At 53.2% G+C, this 27,126-nt stretch overlaps 1 protein-coding gene across 1 annotated transcript; it reads left to right on the forward strand.

Moving 5' to 3' along the window:
- Nucleotides 1-1,729: 1,729 nt before the first annotated feature.
- Nucleotides 1,730-26,638, forward strand: mor (SWI/SNF- related protein mor). The gene is made up of 17 exons (XM_037223748.1): nt 1,730-1,852; nt 4,249-4,368; nt 5,780-5,884; nt 6,217-6,385; nt 6,640-6,783; nt 7,091-7,251; nt 7,579-7,700; nt 7,933-8,054; nt 8,332-8,438; nt 9,704-9,894; nt 10,241-10,358; nt 10,609-10,841; nt 11,156-11,279; nt 11,587-11,683; nt 12,155-12,405; nt 13,423-14,063; nt 26,533-26,638. The coding sequence occupies exons 1-17, from the start codon at nt 1,739-1,741 to the stop codon at nt 26,636-26,638; spliced, it is 2,925 nt and encodes a 974-aa protein (XP_037079643.1). The 5' UTR covers nt 1,730-1,738.
- Nucleotides 26,639-27,126: the final 488 nt, after the last annotated feature.

A 27,126-nucleotide genomic window follows, 5' to 3' on the forward strand; every position in this document is an offset into this window, starting at 1 on the left:
GAACCTTGCTGCGAACACAATTTTGGTAAGCGAAAGAAGTCTCAACATCTAACTATGCCGACGAACGCTATATCTGGCTGTATTCGTGCAGCAGGTTTTAGACGAGATAACTCATAATAAGCGCCGACCGCATACAACGTGCACTGTACAAGACATATTCAAGCCTGCCGAAGGCTTGACCAAGGGCCTCTCACCAGCATTGGCACGCGCATTGCCCAACCGCGCCACCGGTGTGGTCAGAAGGAGGAAATATATGTGTTTGACACTTGCTATTAACGTGAATAGTTATTGCCCTTATGACATATCTCTGGTGGATTCGTGACTGTAAAAGGCTGTCACATAAGCCCCCTGACCAGAAGTCGCAAGGTGTGCTAAAGGCTGGAACGCAGCACTGACGTTGGGCATGTTGGCAACGGCAAGTGTTGTTTTGACATCGATAGCTGTCGGATGACTACCGTTAAGGCTTCAGTCGGTTGGTGTCAGTCGTCATGTATAGGTAAATGGGTAACTGGGTAACTGAGCGTCAATCTTCTGGGCGTGTATCTCGTGAGTATAGGCCTCATGAGCGTAGATACAGTGATAGTAGGCCTCCTGGTCGTAGGCCTCCCGGGCTGTCCCCATTCGTTGATCGAAAAAACAACAACTAGTATCTGTCATATTGATGACTATGATGTCTGCTTTCATCACACACAGCAAAGCGGAGAGCGGAGAGCGGAGAAACGTCACGGCGATCGACGATCACTTGATATGATCGTAGAGGTATCTCTGCCAGTCCTAAAAAGTGTTGGTGGAAACGCGTGATATTAACACCTGCAAATGACTTTTTACCATGAGTTTGTTTTTTCCCTCTTTGCATTATTAGTTTAGGTGACGAGGATTAATATGCTACCCATTTCATTACATTAATTAAATAAACGAAACCCAGGATACTTAAGTTTTGACCATTCATTAATCTGTAAAGGTGAAACTAAGGGAATTCGAGATAAGAATATTCTAAATTCGCGAATGACCCAACGTGTTTGACCTTGACGGAAAGCTCTTGGAAATTTAAAGGCGTGTCTCAAATGGTCAAAGCTGATCTTCACGGCGGCGAAAACGACCGGTATTCTGGAGAGATTTGTGAACAGAAATGTATCTCAAAACAATCCAAGATGCAGCAGCACGACGGGATTGACGGGATAGCTGCGGTATCGCAAACTGCTTTTCGATCGAGATTCTCGTATTTTGCTTGGTGCTTCGCAACTGGCGATTTCTGCGAAACGGAATCAAGAACGAATTCATGGGAAAGGGGAAAACCGGACCATACTTCCCTAAATGGCTTGAGCCTTGCAAGAAATGGCGTCTCTAGAGTCTAGAATGCGAAGAAGGCAGAGTATCTATCAACAAGGGATTTTCTTTTAAAAACTCGTGTAACAGAAAGCGGAATGCGTTCAGTTACGAAAATCGGGACGCCATTTGACATTTTGCTCACAAGCTGACGTTCGTCTCCTAAGACAGCATTTTGCATTCACCCTCGGGTAAGATGCGACCTAATAAAGCAATCAATCAACTGAGTATTGATATCGCTGATTCGCAGATGATTTACTTCAAATTGTAATAGAATTGTCTTTTTTCCAACCTTAGCATGGACTTGGCAGAAAAGCTTTGTTATCAAGGAATATTAGCAGCACTTTAGGCCCATAGCAGCTTGGCGTCCTCAGTGCAGACCTTGAACCTTAAATGCGCCGGCGCTGACAAGATGGCGTACGCTCCAAAAAATGATGGTCGTCCGAATTCGAAGTTCTACGAATCTCCAGAAGTCCTTGCACTGTTTGAGGGTGTGAAATCGTGGCTCTTAAAGAATTCAAAGAAGGTAAGCTTTATTGAGCGCCAGTTATTGTTAAAATAGTGCGAGTATAAGTGCGTTGCATTTGTCGCGCTTTGGGACCGGCTTTTTGTATAGGCCCAGACAAATGCATATGCTTTGGGGTTGAAATGTGCCCTTGAACGAAATATATGAATTTTTGTGATCGTTCAATGATCCAAAACACACAATTTCTGAGCATGCTGTGGCAGGAGGATATGGATGGTATGTTCTTAGTAGGTTAAGGTAACTTCCGAGCTGGGAGTTTTTTCAGCACTTATATGCCTTCAGATTATGTGGAGGCCAGACTATGAAAATAACTGTTATTTAGAATGTGTCTGGCTTAAAAGTAACATTGAGATAGCAGCTTTCAATTTTGTGCACGGGCACTGTTTTGAGAGATCATTGTGTAAGCATATAGTGACCATCAGTTCCAGCATGTAAGGATCTATTTTTTCAAGGGGCTATGCTGTAGCAAAGGTATTTTCAGGCAGGCCCACTCCAAAAGTGTCATCTTAAGAATGTGAAAATACAGTGCAACTTGTCTTGTCATAAGTTTCAAATGCTTGAGCACAATGCTTGGAGCACCAATGTCTGGTAGATGCATGGTGCATTTGATGGTGCATGAATGGTATATGGAACTGCTGTGTGATTTGTTTAAAATAGCATAATTTGCAGTTTCCTGGCTTAAGATGCACAAGTAGGTATGGGCAAAGTGATGTCTTGTGTGCAGTTGGTGTTGTAACTATTATTGAAGCATCAGGTAATAACTTATCATGCTGAGAACATGTCCAGCAATATTTCTATACAATATTATTTTCAAAAGGGTGTTTGTTGTGCACTGTGAATGAAGACATCAAGTACCATATTGTTTTGATTTATTTATGTGCTAGAAGAGCTCAAATTACTATCTGATGTATTCAGTAAATGCTAATCTATAAGGTGGGCATTTTATTTGGGAACCTTGCTCCATCCAGGTTAATTCACAATCTATAAGGTGGATGTTTTATGCAGGAAATCTTGTTCCATTCAGGTAAGTTCACAAAAAACTGGTGATATTAACATTGCGGAAACAGAAAAGGACTAGTAGAATCAGAACTGTTCTATTTTTCATCACAGGATTAGGTGCTATATCAAAATTTTCCTGCTGTTGGCAAAATATATATGCTGTGGACATAGTTTGTGGACCAGTGATGGCATTTTAGAGAAATTATTGGGGTCTTTTCAACTGCAAATTGAAATGCTTGAGTGTCATTCTTTTCATTTTCACAATGACAGCCTTCATAGGTGCATACATTGGAGGATGCTTTGTTATGATATCACACCACGCATTGTAGCCTCAAGTTGAAGCTTGCTTTATAGCCTAGAAAGTAGGCATGCATTTGCTGTTGCACTCACTAAGAGGTGAGAAAATAATGAAAAAGGTATTAGCTACCAGTTTATACTGGCATGTGGCACACCACCAACAAACCAGCAATACTAAATATGTTTTCTGCTTTGTAATCTTGGTTATCAAACTGACCTTGGGTATTTTGAACAACCCAAATATTATTCCATTTTTAGCAATGCACATAGTCTGCCTGGCTGGCATCATTTCTGCTATGCATGGCTAAATTTGTTACCAAGTTTATAATGACATGCATAATGTGAATATAGACCACTTCAATCCCTCTGTTATAGTTTGCTGGAGGAAAATAATTTTTGCGCACAAATTCAGCTGCTGTGTATCAGATGTGGCACTCTGCCTAACAACTGCCCTTGCATACATCACAGATATTCTGGTTTCAATGGGATTTGGGCTATTTTGGCTAGTAAGAATTATTTCAGGGCTGCAGGATGGAAGAGAATGGGTGGTGGAGAGGATGGGGAGGGGGGGGGGGGGGCAAAGCGGCATGCATCCTGGAGGCCTATGCCAAAGCCTGTTCCACACAAGCACCCCTCATTGGGGTATGTGCTGGGAGCTCTGGGACCTTTCCTGGAGCTCTCAGTAATGTGGATATTTACTGGCCAGACTAGTTTGAGTGAGCCTGACCTGGCCAGCTCCAGACCTGCTCCAGGACTTCAAACATCTGTGCTGGTGCCTAAGGGTCTTTGCTCCACCTCCTCTTGATAAGATGTTGTTGAAACCTGCCATTGTATCCAGACTAGTGTGACAGGGACAAGATGCTTGGAGCAGCCTTGGTCCTGCCACAAGCAAGGCAGCAATCTGCCCTGTTTTTGGGAAGCTTGACAATGCAAATTTCTATGTTTTTGACTAACGACGTACGGGTTTGCCCCAAACATGTGTAGTTAAACGTAGGTTCTCCATCGCTAATGGTTATCTAAGGTGTTCAAGATCCCCGCCTGGCATGGAAGGCATTATGGACCAGAAGGGGTCGGCTTCACGTGCCCCAATTTTTTTGCAGCACGTCGCAGCAGATCCTCCAACAGCGAAGAGTCTAGTCCAGCTTGTTGTTCAACTGATACAGTTTCAAGAGGACAACTTCGGAAAGGATGCTGACAAACCCGCTAGAACACGGCTTCCAGTAAGTTACATTTTTTTTCGAAAATGATAAGTCTGTGTGGCTGGTTATTTTATGTGGATATATTTTGTTAACCATATCATGCATAATGGTGCAATTATTTGAAATGTCATTTTGCAAGGTTCTGGTCAGTACCAGTCATTGCAGCATGTGACACACCTGTGTTAATTAGTGAAATTTGTGCCAAGCTATGTTGCTCCCCTTGTGTGGCAGTAACATTATCTGTTGATAATAGCATTTTAGCTTCAACATTTTTGCTGGCTGGCACCCAGATACCATCACCAGTACAAGTTGCCCATTAATGTAACCACACTCCCACCTGCCCCCTTGTAGCTCTGACAACAGGTATCCCTGTGCTGAGTGAAGATACACAGCATGCTCTGCCATCATCACAGATACATGCTCTGCCATCTGTCGTGGTCCTGTGCTCTTCCTGCACTTATTCCATCACGTTGGGAGTTTGGGGGTGAAGATGATCCTAACCTATCCTAGCCTATGATGATCCCAGCCTATCTGCCCTGCCGATGTTGTTACTCATAATGGAAGCCAGGACGCCATGCTGGCGTGAGGTATGTTTCGGAAGTAGGCTGTGTCGTTTACGTACGTCCGGTGAGAAAGTGTTGGATTTGTGTAGTATCTTGATAGCTTTTTATTCCAAATAACAGCAGCTTGATGTGATTTTGTTTTAATATTGAGCATATGGTAAGTCACCTGTGTGTGGTTCAGAGAGAGTAATGTGGGGCTTTGAACAAATAGACGTATTGAAAATATTTCGGTGCTGTTCACAATCCTGCCCTTTTTAAGACACAAGTCCCTCCGGTTTCTGATCTACACGCCGGCGAAAATGGGGAAAGTTATATTGGGGAGAGTTTTTCAAAGTCACCTCGGCATTCATGACTTTATGATGACGTCATTCAAGTCGTGTCATTCCGTAAGCCATGCGGCGAGCAAGACCAAGAAAACGTTGCCGATGCGTTCATATCTGACGTTAGTGAGCGCGATTTCCACATATAGCGGCCGTCAATTGGTTCTCAATCAATGCTCTGCAATGTACGATGACGTGGTCAAACCATCGCAACGAAACCAACCATGGAGGAACATATTTTCTAAATGGAGAATTGTGTTGTCTACAGCAGTCTTTTCCACGTACGAAGTATGGCAACACTTAAAACTGAGTTTGTTTCATCGTATTTGACGCTTGTTTCAATGCCTTCAGATGTGTGAAATTTCCTTTAAATAAATGAATTCATAAGCATTTCTTATCAAGAAAGTTTCTCACTGCCATATTAGCCCGTCTAATCTCATCCGTATTGTTTTATTACGTGCGTCATTTGATTACGTTTTTGCATCATGTTGACTGAATGACACGTTTGCCTGTGTTGTTCTGCATCTCACATTGGTGTCTTCTCCATAGGCACGGTGTTTTGTGGACTTCGAACCAGGCAATGGTTTATGTCAAATTCTGGCAGCAGTATATAAGTTTAAGACGGACCATGCCCTACGAAGGTTTGATCTCCAGGTAAGGAGCATCTTGTTACTGTGAAGTTAGTCCTACATCACTCACTGCGCATGCTTTCAATGGATGTTCTAGACGTGTTCATGTTCTTGCCATCAGTAGACAATGATGTGTCATTCAAAAGTTGCCACCGACGTGGTAATCTACATGCAAGCATAAACCTTCAACGTCCGAAACTGCGTCCATCCGTCTTGCTTCGTGTGGTCTAGCCCGCCATTCAATGGGCGAATACGTGCCGCAAATCCCCATTCTGCGGCGGCCCAGCGCGTAGTTTGAGCCGGCTCGCAGTCGCCCCGTCCTCGATTAACTTGTGGCGGGTGGCCGGGCGCCGACAGTCGCCGTCCAAGATGGACCGCCACATCGAGCTGTTCCAAGCGATCGAGAAGACGCTGGTGGCCGCCGGCCAGTTGGTCATCCCCAGCGTGTTCATCGCGCACGAGGTGGACAAGACGGAGCGCGACAAGCTGAAGGAGACGGTGCGCGCGCACGGCGGCACCATCGCCGGTACGTCGGCGACCGGCGGCCGCCCTGCGCCCGCGTCGGACGGCCAGCCCGCTTTGCCGAGTGGACGAGGGCCGTACCTTTGCGTGCTCTTCGTGTTTGGTGTGTTGATGTGACGTTGATTTGTGTAAAATGGTGATCAGCTGTGTTCTATGTGGTGTTCCTGAACTAGGCCAAAAGAGCCCGTGAAGATCAGAGGCACACGCGGGGTGTGCTGGGCTCAGGTGGTGCTGACGTACCCGGACCCGCGCCGCCAGAGTCCCGCGACAAGGCCACGCACGTGGTGTACCCGACGCAGGACCCGCTGGAGGAAGAGTACGCCCGACCGCTGTTCAAGCGCGACAAGTACACCATGCTGCACTGGTACTACTTCCCCGACTCGTACGACACGTGGGTCACAGGTCAGTCGACACGACGTAGTCAACGGAACGTGGGGGGGGGGGGGGGGGGGGGCGTCCTCTCGTCTGAAACGTGTCTCGGGATATTTTGTTGCTGCAGTTGCATGACTTATCCTTTTGGTCAGATCCATTTTTGCTTAGTGCTGGCATTAAGTTGCTTGTGGAACAAATAATGAGGATTTTGTTTGTGTGACCTGCTGACGTCATGCACATATAATGCCTTAAATCCTAGCATGTTGGCAAAGGTGGTAGCAAATTTGATAGTTCTTCCTTTACATTGTTCGCTTACGCGCGTATTGCGCATGCGCAGGTCTTGAATTGGACGACAACGTACCCGAGTCGCCCGAATTCGATGCCGAGAAGCAGTGGCGAGTCACCCTGAACTGGGTCCAGGACCTGGACGAGTACAACGAGTGGATGAATGAGGAAGACTACGAGGTCGACGAGACGGGCAAGAAGAACAAACACGAGGTAAAGGAATGCTCGACGACAGGCTGCCATACCCAGGCTTGTCGCGAGCCACGATCATGCATATGGAATTTCGATAAACCTTTTATCTAGTTATTGTGTCAAATGCTGTGGTATGAAGAAGCCAGTTCAGGAGAAAAGGCAGCACTTCTGGCTGACCCAACCAGGATAATCCTGGACGTGAGTCTCAGAAGTGCTGGTAACTGTCTTGGCTTTCAGGGATATAAAACAGTTGCACTTGCTTAAGGACCCATGGTTGGCGTTGCGGTCTACCCCTGCATGGCGTCATGTGACTATGTCAGAGCTGACTGACCAGTGTACTGTCACCAGATGTGTTTGTCCGTCGACGACCTGGACGCCATGGCCGCCGGCGAGTCGGAGAAGGCCAAAAAGTCCTCCAAAAAGCGGAAACGCTCGCCGTCTCCGGTGGCCTCCAAATCCAAGTCCCGAAAGTAAGCCACCAGCAGACCGGATGGGCGCGGTGCTCCCGTGCACTGGGAGCGGTTGTTTGATCTTTGGCGGAGATATCGTATGGCGCGTGTGTGACCTGCACTGTAGCGTGTCATGCAAGTAAGCGTCTCACAAGTACAGCGTCATCTGCCACGACCACGCCGCTGTACGCTGCGCCCTCCGCGACTGTTGTGGCTCAGATTTGCCAATGGCCTGTGCCCTGCCGATCCGTAGGACTCCCGGCCCGAAGCCCAAGAGCAAGCGGTCCAAGAACGACGACGAGGAGGACCTGACGAAGGACATGGAGGATCCGCCGGCCGAGACCAGCATTGCCGAGGTGGCGCTCCCCAAAGGCTGTAAGTCCGCGCCCGGCCGCCGGTCCGTGTGCTCGGCTGTGAAGCGGTCGTTAAACCCCCTCCTTTTCGTCGCCATCTGACCGTTCAGTAGCGTACAGTTAATTTCAAGCACATACGATGTGGACAAGCGACATGACCGCCACACAGTGTCATCGGCTTCCGGTCTTGTCCGTCTGACGTCTCAGCGTGGGCTGTATGGTGGAGCTCCTCCGCGCCATCTGACTAACGGCTAGCCATTGGGTGCGACTAACCCCAACGCGGCCCCTGGCGTCCGCAGCCAGCAAGAAAGATGGCGACAACCAGCCGGTGAAGGGCGGCACGCTGGTGGACCTGGATGAGGAGGCCAATCAGGAGGAGCCCAGCAAGGCGGCCGACGAGAAGAAGGTGAGCCGACGCGGGCCGGCTCTGGGGGCCACGGGGCTGCCCTGAGAGCCACGGGGCTGCTCTGGGAGCCGCGGGGCTGCTCTGGGAGCTGTGGGGCTGCTCTGGAAGCCACGGGGCCGCTCTGGGAGCCGCGGGGCTGCTCTGGGAGCTGTGGGGCTGCTCTGGAAGCCACGGGGCCGCTCTGGGAGCCGCGGGGCTGCTCTGGGGGCTGTGGGGCTGCTCTGGAAGCCACGGGGCCGCTCTGGGAGTAGCGGGGCTGCTCTGGGAGCTGTGGGGCTGCTCTGGAAGCCACGGGGCCGCTCTGTGAGTAGCGGGGCTGCTCTGGGAGTAGCGGGGCTGCTCTGGGAGCCACGGGGCCGCTCCGGGAGCCGCGGGGCGCGGGGATACTCGGAGCTGAAGGGCGCGGGGCTAGTCGAGGAGCCGCGGGGCGCGTAGCTGGTTTGGGAGCCGCGGGCCGCGGCAGGCTAACGCTACCAAGCCAGCGATGTGCCTTGAGCTGCTGTTGATACGTCGTGGGTAACTGGCGCGCGTTATATTGCAACTTCTTGGTCGGTGGGATATCAGTCAGACGAAAATGCGTTCACCAGGGTCCTGGAAATTATTCAGCCCTTATGGCTGAATGCGTGTTTTGCTTTCAGCTGGCACATCAGGCTCCGGAGTGTGCTTGGCTTAGTACATCACTGCCAGTGATCACATTCATTGTACCACTTTCATAGTGACGCACGGTGGCAGGCTGTTACTGTAACTACACAAAATAACCCACCACTGTCACTGAATGTATTAAACTCATTTTCATTTTACGCCTTCCGTTATTGCTGTTGCGTTTGACGCCGAGTGAGGTCAATGGTTGCAACTGGCTCTGCTCTTTCAAAAATTGACGAGGACTGACTGCTTGGTGGCATCAAAGTGTTAGTGTTCACACTGAAGTGAACGCCTGTTAGTGACAGGGGTCTGTGCCTCGTGCTAAGTTTCACCCAAACGACAACTGAAGACCACAGCCCCAATTCAAGTTGAACACGACTCGCCCGCGTCCGGCCTGACTGAAAGCCCCAGCGCGATGCTGGCTCCCGATACCACCTGCGGGGCTGGGGGGGGGGGGGGGGGGGGGACGGGCGCCACTCTGCTGCGGGGCGACTGGCTCTCGCGTCTGGAGCCCGGCCCCTCGCCCCGCCACGGAGGCTGCTCCGCTGCCCGGCCGCACGCCCGTCCGCCGGGCCGACGTCCCCTCCTCCCGCCTGACGCTCTGCCCACCGCCGCCGCCGCAGGACGAGATGGAGGACAACGCTACTGAGCAGACGCACAATATCATCGTGCCCAGCTACTCGGCTTGGTTCGACTACAACGCCATCCACGGCATCGAGAAGCGCGCCATGCCCGAGTTCTTCAACGACAAGAACAAGAGCAAGACACCAGAGACCTACTTGGCCTACAGGAACTTCATGATCGACACATACAGGTGGGCCGATGAGGCTAGCACAGGGGCTGTAGCCAGCCGTTGGTATGGTAAGAACATCTGTGTCGGGCGGTTTTGATTGTTTGTGTGTGGTGTGTGCGTGTGTTACTGGCCGTGACCTTTCAGCGGTTGTGTGTGTGTGCGTAAAACCCGATCGTTTCCCCCCAACTCGACAGTCTTCCGCTGTCAGCAATGGCCATGCATGCCCAATGACCCCTGCCAGCAACTAAGTGCTGCTGTCCCCCAGACCCCGCACACACCGGGTGTCCTGCCTGTGCCCCCCTCCCTGCTTGGCGTGCGTCTCGAGTCCGGTACTGCTGTCCGTTCATGTATTCCCCGTGCCCGGCAGACTGAACCCCACGGAGTACATGACGAGCACGGCTGCCCGGCGGAACCTGGCCGGCGATGTTTGCGCCATCATGCGGGTGCACGCCTTCCTGGAGCAGTGGGGCCTCATCAACTACCAGGTCAGCCGGCCGGCGCCGCGTGGGGTAGCCGCAGCGCTACTGGAGAGCCGAGCTTGTTCGACCGGCGACAAATCACCGGATAGCTGGTGCCGTGTGAACTGTGTTGGATCGCGCCAGCTGATGCTCAGGCGCCGTTGCCGTGGTTGGCCGCAGCGTGGCCGAGCGGTGGTTGGCGCCAGCGCGGCGGGGCGGGGCGCCGGGCGCTGCCGTCGCCGTAGTGTCGCGCGTGACCGTCGTCCCCCGGCGGCAGGTGGATAGCGACAGCCGGCCCATGTCGATGGGGCCGCCGCCCACCTCGCACTTCCACGTGCTGTCGGACACGCCCACCGGCCTGCAGCCCATCAACCCGCCGCGCACCGGGCAGCCGTCGGCCGCCAAGCAGTTGTGCGACTTCGACAAGAAGCCCGACGGCGAGGCGGCCGGCGCCGGCGCCCGCGCCGACGCCAAGGACATCACAGACAACTTCGGCCTCAAGCTCGATCAGTAAGCCGGCGGCTCGGGCGGGCGGCGGCCTTCGGTCTGCCGGTTGTCTTGTCAAAACTTGGGGTCCGGGGCGGGTGGGGGCGTGTTGGTGATGAGCTATGTAGGTGGTCGGGACAGACGGCTACCAGCAGGAATCTGCACGGACTAGCGTGCCTCTGTGGTTACACAGCTACGCATGCCGGCGGTGCCTACCGGCTGCGTGGTGTTTCTCTTCGGTCGTCTCTGGCCCGGCACCGCTCGTATCACCTCTTGAACCCCCTGTCCGGCCCTGCAGCGCCGTGAGCTCATTGCATCTTCTCTCTGTGCGTGGCCAGGTACGCCAAGAAGTCCGGCCTGATGCGGAACAAGCAGGCAGCGAACCTGGCGCGGGACTGGACCGAGCAGGAGACGCTGCTGCTGCTCGAGGCGCTCGAGCTGTACAAGGACGACTGGAACAAGGTCAGCGGCAGCGGCCGGCGGATCGGCAGCGGGCGCCCAGCAGGCGGCGGGGAGGCACGAGCGGGTCCGAGTCAGAAGGGCTGCTGTGTATTTTTTCGCTGGTGTTTGTAACCGAAAATGCGTGAGATACTCGTAAAAGCACTGCAACGTCACTGAGCCACTATTCCGGCCGGTGCGGCGCCGGCGGCTGGTGGTTTGTGGTGCCGAGCCGCGCGCGCTCGCCACGGTCGGCGCCGGTGCTGCGGCCCGGCCACGGCTGTCGTGCCTGAGAGCCGCGCGTGACGCAGGTGTCCGCCCCCGCCGGCAGGTGTGTGAGCACGTGGGCACGCGCACGCAGGACGAGTGTATCCTGTACTTCCTGCGGCTGCCCATCGAGGACCCCTACCTGGAGGATCCCACCTGGGGTACGGAACGCCACTGCGAATGCGAGTGCTTCTGACGCGATGCGGGGCTGGTTGGTGTTGATTGTCATAATTACCGTCCTGCCGTCTACGATAATCTAACCAGTAGCTTTGCTGGTGATCTCAGTTACTGTGTTTCGGTTCCGTATCCGTATCCGTATATATATATATATATATATATATATATATATATATATATATATATATATATATATTCAGTATCCGTTTCGGTTCGACGTATTTTTCTGGTTTTGCCACGATCACAAGCCGTATGTTCGCATGAAATCTGTCTTAGGTCCATCAACTTGCAGTGCGTTGGTGAACTTTCGTGTGTCGTGTCTACCATTTCCCCATGGTTCATCCTACTCGTCGGCCCGCCCCACAATCGCCTTGTACGCGGGAGAACTGACGCTATTTCGTAACCTGTACGGTATGTGGCGCGAGCTAACCACACGACCGGGTTTGCGCGCGCAGGCGAGGGGGCCATCGGACCGCTGGCGTACCAGCCGATCCCGTTCAGCAAGTCAGGCAACCCGATCATGTCGACGGTGGCCTTCCTGGCCAGCACGGTGGACCCGCGCGTGGCCGCCTCCGCCGCCAAGGCAGCCATGGAGGAGTTCGCGCGCATCAAGGAGGAGGTGCCGTCGGCGCTGCTCGACCAGCACGTCAAGAACGTGGCGCGAGCTATCGCCGAGGGCAAGGAACCCCAGGCGGCGCTGGAGAAGGTGGGTGCATGGGAGGGTGGGAGTTGTGGAGTATTTGAATGTTTGAATATTTGAATATTTGAAATTTGGAAGGAATATTCGGTGGAGTATTCGGATTCGGCGAATATCGGAGCGGCGAAATCGGTATTCGAATGGCATCGACTCCGGGTTTGAGTCCCGCAGGTAGCGAACTGCGCCATACTGGTCACACGCCACTGGTATGCGATACTCCCATAGCTCTCGCGCCGAATGAACATTGCGAAGGCACCCGATCGTTAACATTGAATGCCAGATATGTTTTGCACAATACATTACTGGCTTCCTGTGCTGATTTCGGGCTAATGAACTTCCTTGATCGATGTCTTCCCAATTCACGACGCCCTTGCCACTTTGTGTTAGTGCCGTGCCCGCCGGCCGTGCAACCACCCCGATATTTCCTTTTTCCTTTGGTATTTACCGGATTACCAGGATATTGAAATTAAGTGGAATGCTCATCCAGGGGAGAGTTCCGTTACGTTGGCGTGCGGTAGATCATCTGTAGGTGTCTCCGGGCAGGGGTTTAGCTTCCTTTTCAGGTCGGGGTGAGGGGAGCTCAAGCTCCTCCCAGGGCTTCAGTTTCAACCCTTGGCCCTCAACTTGAGAAAAAAGTTTCCGACAATGTCCAAGGTAAACCCTGTTTGATGGTGCATTTTTTGGCGTAGGATTTGTAATTTTCATGGTTCATCCCCCCATACCCAAAAATAACTGATGTTGCAAAACTCTAACCCTGGCACCAGACATTCTTTTTTTGTGCCATGACAATCCGTGGAGATACTCATGGGGCACTGATATTCACACACGTACGTGAAGCCGCGTGTCCGTGTGGCGGCGCGGCCTCCGGCTCGCCTCTCCACCCCGCCGTGCTGACCGGCCGCCCCCCGTGCCGCGGCCGCCGGCCCGCCTCCCCGCCCCGCCGTGCTGACCGGCCGCCTCCCGTGCCGCGGCCGCCGGCCCGCCTCCCCACCCCGCCTTGCTGACCGGCCGCGCCCCGTGCCGCAGAGCGGGATCGCCGGCACCGTGCCCGAGAAGGAGGACGAGGAGCGGAAGGCGACCGACAAGAAGGAGCCGTCCGCCGGCGGCGAGGGCGGCGACAAGCCGGACGGCGACGAGGCCGCTGAGAAGCGCGACGGCGACGCAGCCAAGGAGGCGGCCGGCGCCGAGGAGAAAGAAGCGGCCGGCGCAGGCGGTGACCAGCCGGCGCCCGCCGCCGCCGCCGCCGCCGCCGGTGGCGAGCCGGTCAAGGAGGAGCCGGCCGAGCCGGCCACGCCCGAGGAGGTGGCGCGCGTGGAGACGGAACGCGACCGGCTGGTGAAGGACGCTAGCCTGCAGACGGCCGCGTCGGCCGCACTCAGCGCCGCCGCCATCAAGGCCAAGCACCTGGCCGCGGTCGAGGAGCGTAAGATCAAGTCGCTGGTGGCACAGCTGGTCGAGACGCAGATGAAGAAGCTGGAGATCAAGCTGCGCCACTTCGAGGAGCTGGAGACGACGATGGACAAGGAGCGCGAGACGCTCGAGTACCAGCGCCAGCAGCTGCTGCAGGAGCGCCAGCAGTTCCACATGGAGCAGCTGCGTGCCGCCGAGTTCCGCGCGCGCCAGCAGGCGCAGGCAGTGCTGGCGCAGGGCGGCGCGCCAGCCGCCGTCGCCGCCATCGGCTCGCCGGTGCCGTCGCCCAGCACGGGCGCCTCGCCGCAGCCGCCAGCGCAGGCATCGCCGGCGCCAGTCTCGCCCGCCGTCCAGTAGGCGGCGCCACCGGCGCCCGCTGTCCGGTAGGCCGGCTCCGCCCGCCGTCCAGTAGGCGGCGCCACCGGCGCCCGCTGTCCGGTAGGCCGGCTCCGCCCGCCGTCCAGTAGGCGGCGCCACCGGCGCCCGCTGTCCGGTAGGCCGGCTCCGCCTGCCGCCCAGGAGGCGGCGCCACCGGCGCCCGCTGTCCGGTAGGCCGGCTCCGCCTGCCGTCCAGTAGGCGGCGCCACCGGCGCCCGCTGTCCGGTAGGCCGGCTCCGCCTGCCGCCCAGGAGGCGGCGCCAGCGTCGCCCGGCATACTGCGGCGGGGTGCGCCGCAAGTGGCGCCGGCGCGCCCTCATCACGCCCGCGGGCTCTGCACACTCCGGCGGCTCTCATCTACAGTACTCTATGTGTGTGTGAGTGTGAGTGTGAGTGTGTGCGTGCGAACAGGCCACACGGGCCATTGAACTGTGGCAAGCGGCTGGCTTGTCGGTTACGAGTGAACAGGGTGACCGGCCGCCTGGACGATTCTAAGGTCTCAGCGTGATTCCGTTTTTGTTGGAATGCGTCGTCCGTGCCCGCTGCTTGGTTCCCACGACCCGTGTACAACTCTCCCTGACTACGTCAAAGCATGTGTATCATTGCGCAACATTGTAATACATAAGTGATGCTGTCGTTTGGCTGTCACTGGCTCCGTTGGAGGCCGCGACGTCCGTTCTGCTGAAACTAACATGGTCATGCTCAGACAACGTACGTGGGCGTATCGCAACTTGCTGTCAGTGATGGTCAGGTAGCGCACACCATCGGGGTCAGTTTGTTAAGAGAACAGCGTGCTCGTCCAGCTTCCGTCGTGATGGAACGAAAGGCGTAAAACCGGCGTAGACATTGTTCTCACTTGAGGCGATGCGACCGAGCTTGCGTCTGTGAGGTGCCGCACCACCGTGGCTCGGCTTCAATTCGTGATCTCCGGCGCGCGCGCGCAGGGCGGGTGGAGCCTCAATTCCAAGGTCGCGTCGTCCCACAGGGACTCATAACCAAGGAGACATCAGGCGTGGAAGAGGACTGCACGGACGCCACAGCCACTTTTTGTTGCTCACATTATGTTTTAAACCTGGCGTAAAAAACAAAGGCGGTCACAACCATTTCAGGTCCCTCATTAGGCTGACGCGTCTTTTTGTTAACATGGTGTGTGCCGTGGCTCGGTTCGCCCTATTAATTATCTGGCTTCGCGGCCCTCGTGCGAGTTTCTGCGCATGAACCGTACATTGTGGGCGGGCGCATTTTTATGAACGTATCGCGGTAGCTTGAGTGTAATGACGCAATCGTAGTGTAAAAAAGAGTCATTTATTACAGTACGTTTTTGTACAACTTGATTGCAAACAATCGAATGGCTACCATTAGTTGAAAAAGATCGTTGCGTGGCTCCCGTAGCAGCCAGGGGTGCAGGCAAGCCTTCTCATTAAGTCTCGGGTTTTTATGGTTTCATCCATCGATGGTACCCGACAGAAAGCTAAAATTGGCGTGGTTTACAATCGCCGAGTTCTGTCCCTCCCCCGACCCAACTTAAGGAACTCCTTCCTGCGCCCCTGGTCACGGTTGCCCGCGGCTCAGATGGCACGCATGTAAAAACGAATGCCGGGCAATCCCCATGAAACAAAGCTAGAACACTCAAGTACCATACAGAAGTCGACTGAAATATTAGGTTACAGACGTTAGCTGGAGATAATTATATATACAAGCTACGTCTAGCTTGACGTGGACAAAATGGTTAAATATAAGTAAAGATAGAACGATCCAGTTACGTTTCGTCGTTTGTCCAAGTATCTAGATAGCAGGCTGGTCATGTTCATCAGTGCCATGATATCACTAACCATCCGGGAGGCCTCTACCTGTTAACTACTCCTTCTGAATAACCCGGAGACCGGTGGCCCTAAATCCAGCCGTATCTGGCGTCTCCATCTCGCGCCTAACACGCGCCTGTACCCTCTCCGATTGGGCCAATTAACCGCGCTCATTAGTACCCACGGAGCACTACGGGGGACGCGCTCGGCGGGGCGCATCCCGCCCCGGAACCGGTGTGGCGACATTTTCGTGGGACGAGCGACGCCGCGGGCGCCGCGCGTCCATCCGCCGGCGACCGTCAGGGTCCGGCGCAGCCGCCGCCGGCTGCTCCTCTTCAGCCGGCGACCATCGGATGACCCCCGACTGACCTTGGGACGGGGCCGGACCGGACCGTCAAGGTGAGCAGCTGGCGCTCCGTTTTTGTGATCTGATCTCGCTCGGTCTCGTTTGGATTGGCCAATGTGGGCGGAGCGTGCTCTCACCAACATAGAAACACATTCGGATGCTGACAATCAAAACCTGCGATGGCATCTTTACTCCGCTACGTGGTGAGACTGCGCTCAGTTACGCACTAAAAGGATCACGGTGGCACATTGGACGCTGGAACTCGCACCCTCACACTCGCACTACTCGCTAAACTCGCACCCAGCCTGGATCCACACTGCTTGATTTTTCTTCGAACTACATCCGCTACCCTACAGCCCATAAAGTCATCGATCATGAACGTGTGTTTTCTTCGGCAGCTGTTACAGCCACCAGTCAGACGTGAACTGTCCTCGGCTGGAGCCGCGCACTACACTCTGCAGCAGGGGCGTACCCGCACCTCTTCAGCTGGCGGACTGAGGATGAGATCTCCTGCACCGCCGTCCATGAAACAGGCGGTCGTCTGGCACAGAGCCCTGCACTTCACCCGCCCCGGGTGTTTCGTGGGGCGTCCGGCTGTTTGCACAGGCGTGATCCTTGAGAGCACCACCCGGGGCGCGCGGGCGGGGGCCTGTGCCGCTGCTGAACGGGCGCAAGAGGTTCAAGGGCGAGGTCTGGATCACGAGCGCCTTCCCATATGTTTTCACGACCGCTGCTGCCTGATGGCGGGCGGTCAGGCGACTCTAGCACAGTGAGTCAGTGGCAGATGAAACGGCCGAGACCAGGCGACCACTGCAGGTACGTCGCTTGGTCGATCTGGTGGCGTGAACATTCTGCGCTGGTTCCGATACATGGCGCATCACGGGTGTAACCCCGCTTCCGAGAGTAAACGGGACATCAGGATTGTAGGGTTATGATGGAGTTGGGAGGAGATGACCTGATATGGGAATGAAATTTGCACGAGAAAAGTGCGTGAAAATGTGCATACTACCTGAGAACTTAACGAGATGCAGTTTAACATTGTGAAAATGCAAGCGTGTGTATTCTCCAAGCCCTCCACCAGTGGTGTAGTGTACACCCACGTAGTGCATGGTGACGAACAGGCCATAGGTACAGGATTTGTATATGCCGAGTGATGGGTGGGGATCCAGCGTCTTCCTAGGGCCCTGATGTTTGACATGGCAGTTGTGAGTATGATGCATAGATACTTTGTTTAGGGGCATTAATCCCTCAGAAGTCATAGGTACCCCTCCCAATGAGTTTTTAAAAGATCACTCAGAATAGACAAAGCTCGTAATAGATTCCACAATAAACTGCCGAAACGTAATTCCGGCTCGGCCGACCCTCCCCACTTCGCTCATACAACGCGGTATAGGCGTCCGACGTTACCACGGAGACGTACGTGTATTCCCAGCGCGTCCGGAGACTGCAAACGGTTCAACAGTCACTAACACTAATAACGAGGAGCCCGAGCAAACAAGCAAACATCCCGTACATTTGTGCTAGCGCTGAGTGTGCTCTGCGCCATCCCCCTTCTCTACACTCGCGCCTGTCTCTGACGCTGCAGAGTTGTTGCAGAACCTGCGTTGATGTGATGTCAGATATGACTGCAGTCCAGACGTCGCCGAGGCGGCAGACGGCGCGGCCAGCAGAGTTTGTCTCACGTCCGGGAGAAGAGAAGGACCACGCCGCACCCACGTCGAGGATACCACCTGCAGGCTATCGACATTCATCGCGATCTACCTAGTAAGAGCAAAGTAGGAAGATTTGCATCCGTTTTTTTTCTTCTCTCTGAGCTGCCCATACCAGGGGTGTTGTTGGTGAGAGGGCCTGCCCTCCGATCCACCCATCCGTGGCAGGGTGCGTTCGAGTCCCTTTAGGCTCGCGCTGTTGGCCCTGACAATATGGTCTGCGGTCGGTAACAGCCACCGCGTCCAAGGTCAGGTGACCTCAGGGGGCGGGGCGGACCGTGCCGAGCATTGCAGAACGTTAAACTTTGGCCACCGTTTCCTGCCGTTGACATGGGATCGCATAATCGGATGATAAAGATCAGTGCTCACACAACAAGCACCGCTCAGCGTGAGCTCCGATCTCAGAAATCCATCTATTGAAAAGGACAGATAAAATCTATAAAAACAGAAAAGTGTGTCCGGAATGAGGGGGCGTATGATATGTACATGCGTATAATATAATGTCACGCTACACATTACCCGTCCTTGGCCATTTTGGTCAGCTGCCATTTGACCTTCATCTATACAAGTCACGTAAATCTGGTCCCAGGGAGGCCGGGCCGCGTGTCTACCACGCATTACTCATACGGCTGACGCTCCATGAGCTGGGCTAGAACCAGATATAGAGGACATGGATGTGAAAGTTTTAAGACAATTTTACGAACATATTTGATGCAAATAAGGCTGTCCATGAGAGCTTTGAACTCGTTTACGACGATGATTAATCCCATTTCCAGAGCTTTAGCTTTCAGCCAATTTTGTGAATTTGGATCTGGTTGTGTTCTGTATCATAAAAGCAAAGGTGGTTGTATGAACCAATGAAACACCATTTTGTATAAGTTTTCCTCTCCTTACATTTACCCTAGTCTACCCTAATCATCTTGCATGCAAGTGCTGAGCTTAATGAGACCGGGTAAGCCATTGCAAAGTGGAAGCGCCTTAGCTTTCCTGGCAAAAGGCCGACATTGCTTTGATATGAAAGCAAAGGTCTGGACGATTTTTGCGTCTGTTTCGTGCATATGTCTCATGTCACTCCCTGGTTTCCAGACACAAATCCTGACACATTCAGATGCTTTAGGAAGACGTAGTAGTCGCTTCCGCACACGAGAATAAAGGCCGAACCGATGATAGTCACTAAAATCTAGATGCTGGTAACGATAGACACACCGAGCCCGCTATACCTTTGGTACATTATACCCCTGGTGCACTATGCGCTTGGTACCCTCTACTCTTGGAACACTATATCCTTGGTACACTATACCGTTGGTACACCATATCCTTGGTGCGCTACACCCTTGGTACACTTTACCCTGGTGCACTTTACCCTTGGTACATTATAGCCCTGGTGCACTGCACCCTTGGTGCACCATACCCTTCGCACACTATACCCCTGGCATACTAAACCCTTGGTAAGCACACTTTACCCTTGACACCCTAATCCCTTGGTACACTATACCCTTGGTACGCTATCTTCTTGGTATACTAACCCGTTGGTACACCATACCCTTGGTATACTATAGCCTTGGCTGGCGTTTTCCGGAAGAGTTACGCGCCCGGTCATGACTCGGTCGTGACTCGGAGTGATGAACTGGAGGGGGTCCGGCGAGCTGACGTCACGTGGTAACCTCGGAGCTGACCTAGACCCCGGAGGTCACCGCTCGTTAACTTAATGGGAGCAACGGCGCTAACTGCCCACGGTTTATGCCAGCCGGCGCCGAAACCGAGATCCGCCTAGCGCAGACGCCATTTTGTGTTTGATTTCTAGTTTCGAGCAAATACCACGCCACTGCTCATGGTTGCTACAGAATAGTGATGCAAAAGACACCTATTGCATAAGCTTAACCTTGCTTCTGAATGGCTTGCATATATATCGCGCTTAGATAAGCTTGTTCAGACATGGTTTTGGCGCAGGGAGCAGAAGTGTGCGAGATATTTCATGTCTCCCAAATAAAGGCCATGGGAACTACCACTCACTACCTTTCCTACGTTTTAGTCATGGGAGAGACATCTCGAACGCTTAAAGGCGGGCTCAAACTGCCTTCTCTAATAGCCTTTTATGTTTCACAGGACTGAGATCAGGCATGATAGCTGGGCTTTCTTCCTTTGCTTCTATTACAGCTGAGATAGTTGACGTCTTCCTCACGGAGATCGCTTTGATTTATCTGCATTGTCCTATTTGGAGCGTTAGCTATTAACCGCTGACAGCATTTAGTTGTCGACGCTCGAGCCAAACGATCGATTGCTCACAACAAATGTCCCATACAACGACATGACAGCCAAATGCGGTACCCACGTAGTTCACGTAATACATGCACACACATACACACACACACACACACACACACATACACACACACACACACACACACACATATATATATATATATATATATATATATATATATATATTTATGTATATATATATATATATGTATTCATGTATACACATATGAGTGTGTTCTACGGTGACGAAGCATAATTTTCTCCATCAGAGATGTGCATGTTTAGATGCTGACATTGACAAATGAGTCCAAGGCTGAAAACATTCGCAAGTGATGCCTATAATAGCGGGAAAGCGGGCGTCAGCTCCAATCACCCGCACACTAATAATTTAGACAGGATGCTAACCACACACAGATATTATGCATCACTCCATTGGTATCAGTATGCCTGATCATTAATGACCTCAACCGGCATTCTTGAAGCAAGTTGTGCAGGACTTCTGCGACACAATGTAAACTTATGAGCAACACGCTCGCATCTGGCGTTGAACTGCGCGCAGACTACTGGCCACACGTTCAGAGTTCTTTATCCCTGTTAGAGCACGTGCCTCCAGGCCCGTTCATCGTTGTCAGAGCATGTGTCTCCAGGCCCGTTCATCCCTGTCAGAGCATGTGTCTCCAGGCCCGCTCATCCCTGTCAGAGCACGTGTCTCCAGGCCCGTTCATCCCTGTCAGAGCACGTGCCTCCAGGCCCGTTCATCCCTGTCAGAGCACGTGTCTCCAGGCCCGTTCATCGTTGTCAGAGCATGTGTCTCCAGGCCCGTTCATCCCTGTCAGAGCATGTGTCTCCAGGCCCGCTCATCCCTGTCAGAGCACGTGTCTCCAGGCCCGTTCATCCCTGTCAGAGCACGTGCCTCCAGGCCCGTTCATCCCTGTCAGAGCACGTGTCTCCAGGCCCGTTCATCCCTGTCAGAGCATGTGTCTCCAGGCCCGTTCATCGTTGTCAGAGCACGTGCCTCCAGGCCCGTTCATCGTTGTCAGAGGACGTATCTCCAGGCCCGTTCATCCCTGTTAGAGCACGTGCCTCCAGGCCCGTTCATCCCTGTTAGAGCACGTGCCTCCAGGCCCGTTCATCGTTGTCAGAGCATGTGTCTCCAGGCCCGTTCATCCCTGTCAGAGCACGTGTCTCCAGGCCCGTTCATCCCTGTCAGAGCACGTGCCTCCAGGCCCGTTCATCGTTGTCAGAGCACGTGCCTCCAGGCCCGTTCATCGTTGTCAGAGGACGTATCTCCAGGCCCGTTCATCCCTGTCAAAGCACATGTCTCCAGGCCCGTTCGGCGGGATCAGCTACAGGCTCTGCGCCGCCAGCTAGTGCAGGTTAGAGGTGCCGTCTTGACGTCCGCAGGCTCGCAAACCACGGGTAACATGGGGACAAAGTGCTGTCTCTTTCGTCCGCTACCACTGAAGACTGCAGACTCTGCAGCGGGTTCTGCAGCCGGTCCTCAAGGTGTGAAAGGGCACTCAGAGCCATGGGGTTTCTGCGCCGCTGGCGGCCGGCACCGGCGGCTCGGCACCGGTCACGTGCGCCGCCGCCTACAGAGGAGCACGACCGGGCCGCCCCTCGAGCCGCGGGCGTCGGGGCGGACCCGGACACGGGCAGACATCCGGCGCCTCGCCTCCCGCATGGCATCAGAAGGGGCAGCGGGAACAGGGCGCTCGGGGGAGGGGTGGGGAGATGGATATTGGTGGGCGTCTGAGGAACTGGATATCTTGGAGGTGTGAGCGCGTTTGATTCTGAATTACGCTCGGACGAGCGTCCTCCTCACCAGAGTCTTGATCCCCGCCACGCTTGATCCATGCATATGTAGCAGTGCACGGCTTAGAGTCATGTCGTTTCTCCGCCGTTTTTCAGTGTTTCTTTTGACAGGTATAGGTAAGTCCTAAAGCGGCCTATAGGTAAAGGGAGACGGATATAATATAGGTAAGAGGGTCACATGGTAAGCCATACTTTTCCAACCGGATAGTGGCTCATATGCGCAACGCGAGTGTCTTTTATGCCTAAGTACGCCATGTGTTGTTTGCATCTTGATGACATGGATCTAGACCACCCAAAAGTTTTGCTAACTCCCCACGCCTATTTTTTTCAAAACGAACAGTCATCATACAATCAAGCAGCTATTTTCTCCATGAACAGTGGAGATTAAAAGAAACCTTCCCTTGTTTAATAGTACTTCCAGCTCCCCATGCCGCCGAACGCTGCACCAAAAGAATACGGCGACGCAATGCAGATAAGTATATGTAGAGCACTAGCCTCATTAAGTGCGCGTATACCTTCGCCGAAGCCAAGGTAGCTTAAGTTATAGCTAAAGACGGAGCTGTTTTAGATATTTGAGCGATGCTTTCTGCTGAATAAAATACGCAGACACGCAAACTGCGATGCATGAAATCCCATGCTCCCATCGGCTGTGCCTGTGGGACTTCTTGCTTCGCCGAGCCTTCCACTGCCTTGATAGGAAGATCACCTTTTGAGGCATCGCCCTTTGGAGCTTCCGTGCGCGGGGACCGCCATCTGGCACCTCCGCCAGCCGGCGGGACGCTGTCACGGGGCGTGGCGGACCCCACCGTCGGGTCGGAGGCATGTACCCGAGTTCAAAGTCAAGGCCACGCCCGTCGCCCAGCACAGCGCGTCGCTATCTGATCGCGTTTTGCACTGCGGAGCAATAAGCGGAGATCAAGTGGGTGATGTTTGGTGGTCGCCTGGCTCCTAAAGTGTTTATGATTGTAGGGCCTTAGCAGTGGAAACAACAGACACGCCAAAGGCGTCCGTGGAGGACAATGGCCCCGCTGACATGCCTCCTGTGTTCTTGTGCTTCTCGTGCCAGCGTCCAAGGCCACCTGCTCTGTTGTCAGATGCGTGAGCCACGCATCGCCGCGTGGCTCGACTCGCATAGCGAGCTCCCGCCGGCTGCGGAGGGCCGTCGGGGTCGGCCCGGCCCGCGTCGACTCCACTTCACCGCGCGGAGCCCCGTCGGGACGACCCGTCGGCGGTGGCGTAATCGATTCGTCATTGGGCAGGTACCCGGGCAGGACAGCACGTTTCCACGCCGCCGGCCGCGCTGCCCGTGCAGTGAATGATGACGCGTCGGTGACGGCCGAAGGAGCACGCAGCCGGATGCGGCGCTGCTCGGAGCATGACGTCATCCCGCCACCAATCAGCGCCGTCGAGCGGCCGCTCCCCGAACGGCACCTACGCAGTACGCAGGCCTCTCGTGCGCGTCCTGAGGACCGCCGGTCCTGGGATAGCCTATCCAGGGACAGCCAGCCCAGGGACAGCCCGGTCCAGTGACAGCCGGCCCAGGGATAGCCAGCCCGGGAACAGCCAACCCAGTGACAGCCGGCCCAGGTATGGCCGCCGGCTGGAGCAAGGCAGTGGATGGGTGGAGCGCACAAGGGCGGCCAGCATGGCTGACCTCTAGTCATTTCTCCTTTAAATACCTGGGGCTGGATAATCCAAACGCTGAAACCATCTCAGAAATCGTGTCGAAAGAAGGCATCCCTAGGAAAGATACTGCCACTGTCTCGAAGTGAGACATTCCGTGCCCGCCTCCTCCAGCAGCGGACCGGTGGAAATACCTGACATCAGCGGCCAGTGGAGCGTGTTTCCCGCTACCGTCAGCGGCAGACCGCAAAAAATCGAGGTTTGGCTCGCCCGTGATCAGTCAGCCCATTGCCCGCTTTGCTCTATTACGCACAGACAAGGTCGCTGGATTCAACCACGTGGTGAACAGAGATCACATAAATCGCCCTCACGTTTTGGAAGCGGTGTACGACCGTGCGGCGCCTGCGGGCTTACGCTCATTGGTGCGGTGTTCGGAACTCGCTGGTGGAGGAAACGTCTTCAAGGACATGCCTTCATCCGCTTTCATCTTATCGATTTATAATGTTACAAATGTCAGAGGCAAGATACATACATTTATATATATATATATATATATATATATATATATATATATATATATATGTGTGTGTGTGTGTGTGTGTGTGTGTGTGTGTGCTTGATTAAAAATGACAGCTGACCCAGCATTGACGAGCTTTTTGACGCATCGCTCTAGTTTCCGGCATTTGACTTGGCATTATCGTTTAGATTAAAAATGTTCCGCGCAAAATTACTCATCTATTCTTCGCTCTTTACATTCCAACGTCTTGTGATCCTATTTCATCGTCGGAGAAGACTGAATGACACAAGATGTTAGTTTTAAGTTTTAAAGGACAAAAATTGTGCACTACTATTGGAAAACATATTTTGGTACAGAGAACACAACTGAAGCATGGCTAATTGAAGTGAGATAAAATCCTATTTTCACGTTGATTAAAAATACATAATGGGAATATATATATATATATATATATATATATATATATATATATATATATATATGTGTGTGTTCCAATTATGTATTTCCCCAATATTCCTAATGTATATATGCATATGCTCAATATATATATATATATATATATACATATATATATATATATTTATAATAACATGTATTCATAATGGGAACACTACAAAGACACAATAGGGATACTTTTGTCACAATCACACCAATGGTGCTCACCACCCATCACCTAGTAGTGCAATGGTTGTACAAGAATTTGTTTGTGTGTTTAGGGCTGAAGAGAGTTCGTTAATAAATATACTTCCGCAACTTTAAAGACGTCTGCTGTCATTGCACGTCCGTAAAATGGCAGTGCTGTCTGTCAGTTGTTGTGTCAACGTCCTGTCGTGTTCGTGTCGTATGTGGTCCAGTATGTGGTGCCCCGTTACGCAAGTGCAGTGTCAGGCGTCGTGAGAGTGTCGTTGTGGCTACACCAATGTAGTGTATGAAACGAAGTTTGCAGCCTTCGATGTTGTATTTGAAGTGATACACTACATTGGTACAATTTAGTCTGTCGGGTTTGCCTGGGCTGTTTTTCATATTAGGTGGTGGGCGATGAGCACTACTGATGCGATTGTGGCAATACTGTTCCCATTGTGTCTTTGTAGTGCCCCAATTATGAGTGCATTTTATGTACATAACAGCGAAAGTAGGATTTTGTCTTAGTTCAATGAGCCATGCTTTACTTGTGCTTTCTGTAACAAAAGATGTTCTCCAATAGAAGCGCACAATTTCTTATTCTTTTAAACTCAAAACTTATTTCTTGTGTCATTCAGTCTTCTCCGACGGTGAGACAGGATCTCGAAACGTCAGAAGGTAAAGAGCAAACATTATATGAGCAATTTGCGCGAGCTATCTTTAATCTAAGCGATAATGCCAAGTCAAAAGCCCGGAAACTGGAACGGTACGTCAAAATGCTCCTCAATGCTGTGTCAGCAGTCATTTTTAATCAACCATCTCTTCCCCCCTCTCTCTCTCTCTCCCTTTCTCTTCCCTCTTACGTCCATACTTATTTGTTTGTCCATGGATGCATCTATGCATATACATCCGTTTTGTAAACCTGAATTATGCGAATGTATATATATATATATATATATATATATATATATATATATATATATATGTGTGTGTGTGTGTGTGTGTGTGTGTGTGCATGTATGTATGTGCACATCACATGCATTCGTATATGGTTGTGCCAACAATTGGGATTCTAGTCGTTTTGATACGCTGCGGTGCGGCGGTCGGACTCCTTATGGTTATCGTCATTTGTACCACCGGACAAGCGAGTCCTTAAATAAGCCTCAATCCAAAGAACAGGAAACCTGAGGGAACACGGGACTGTTGTCATAAAACTCCTCCAGTCCCGCTGCGCGGCACTTCAGCTTTGTCCAATTTCATGACGCTTGTTCCCGTCGGCAGTTTCAAAGTTGCTGCTTGTGTCGCATATACATCCACGTGCGCGAAAATATCAGCAGCCAGAAAGCTCACTTAGCTTAAAATATGTTTCTAGTGAGAAGCCCGATGAATGGTTCCTGATTCGAACAATACAATACATTTGTTCCTTCCTGTTTGCGTAGTTGTAACTGTTCTGGCTGCGTTCAGCCGCGTTGACGCTGAAGACAATCCGCATCCACCATCCAGAGTGTTTCAGTCATGGTCACGCAACTTTAGAAGCCGTCTTCCCTCATTCCATGTTCACTACCTCGTATATCTTCGCCAGGCATCCGCTTCCACGCCCACACCCGTTGCCTCCGTGTATCCGCGTCCTCTGCGGCTGCCGGCATCCTCCAGGCGGCACGCCCACTACCCGAAGCACCGCTGGTCGGCCGGGCCACCTCAGTCAAAGACCCGGACCCGTCCCGGCCGTCCGGGTGTGATGACCTCCGACCCCACCTGACCGCCGCGTCGGGACGCGCGCGCCGTCCACCGCCCCGGGCGGCGGCCGCGTTTGATCCGCCTGCTCGGCAACGGCGGTGGGCTGGTGAGCGGGCGATGGCGGCGTCGCGTGACTGCGATGACCGACCTCTGCCCTTGGCGAGAGACGAGGGGTTTCTGTTGTGACTCTCCGTCCCAACTGATCACAGATGGCGACGGCCGATTGACGGCCGGATGGGGAGATGGCGATCTCGGCACCAGGCCGCTGGGAGGATGTCCGATCGGCCCCGGCGATGGCGGCAATTCTGACCTTAGGACGCCGCTGTCGAACAATGCCCCACCTTTAGCATCCGGCGAGCTGGTCGTGAAGAAAGACACCCGGCCTGTAGCTATCCAGGTTTAGTGCTCCTAAAACTATCTCAGATGTCATCACGGCTCCCAACGAGCTGAAAGAATCTGAATGGTCTAGGGCTTTGCCACAACCGTCAAAAGACTGAACTGTTCTTGAAG

The sequence above is a fragment of the Pollicipes pollicipes genome, unplaced genomic scaffold, assembly GCF_011947565.3.
Source record: "Pollicipes pollicipes isolate AB1234 unplaced genomic scaffold, Ppol_2.1 Scaffold_4881;HRSCAF=5763_pilon_pilon_pilon, whole genome shotgun sequence".
Lineage (NCBI taxonomy): Eukaryota > Metazoa > Arthropoda > Thecostraca > Pollicipedomorpha > Pollicipedidae > Pollicipes > Pollicipes pollicipes.

Coding starts and splice junctions, on each gene's coding strand:
- mor (XM_037223748.1), top strand. CDS start 1,739: ATGGCGTACGCTCCAAAAAATGATGGTCGTCCGAATTCGAAGTTCTAC. Junction 8,055..8,331: donor GGTGGCGCTCCCCAAAGGCT/GTAAGTCCGCGC, acceptor TGGCGTCCGCAG/CCAGCAAGAAAGATGGCGAC. Junction 8,439..9,703: donor AGGCGGCCGACGAGAAGAAG/GTGAGCCGACGC, acceptor CCGCCGCCGCAG/GACGAGATGGAGGACAACGC.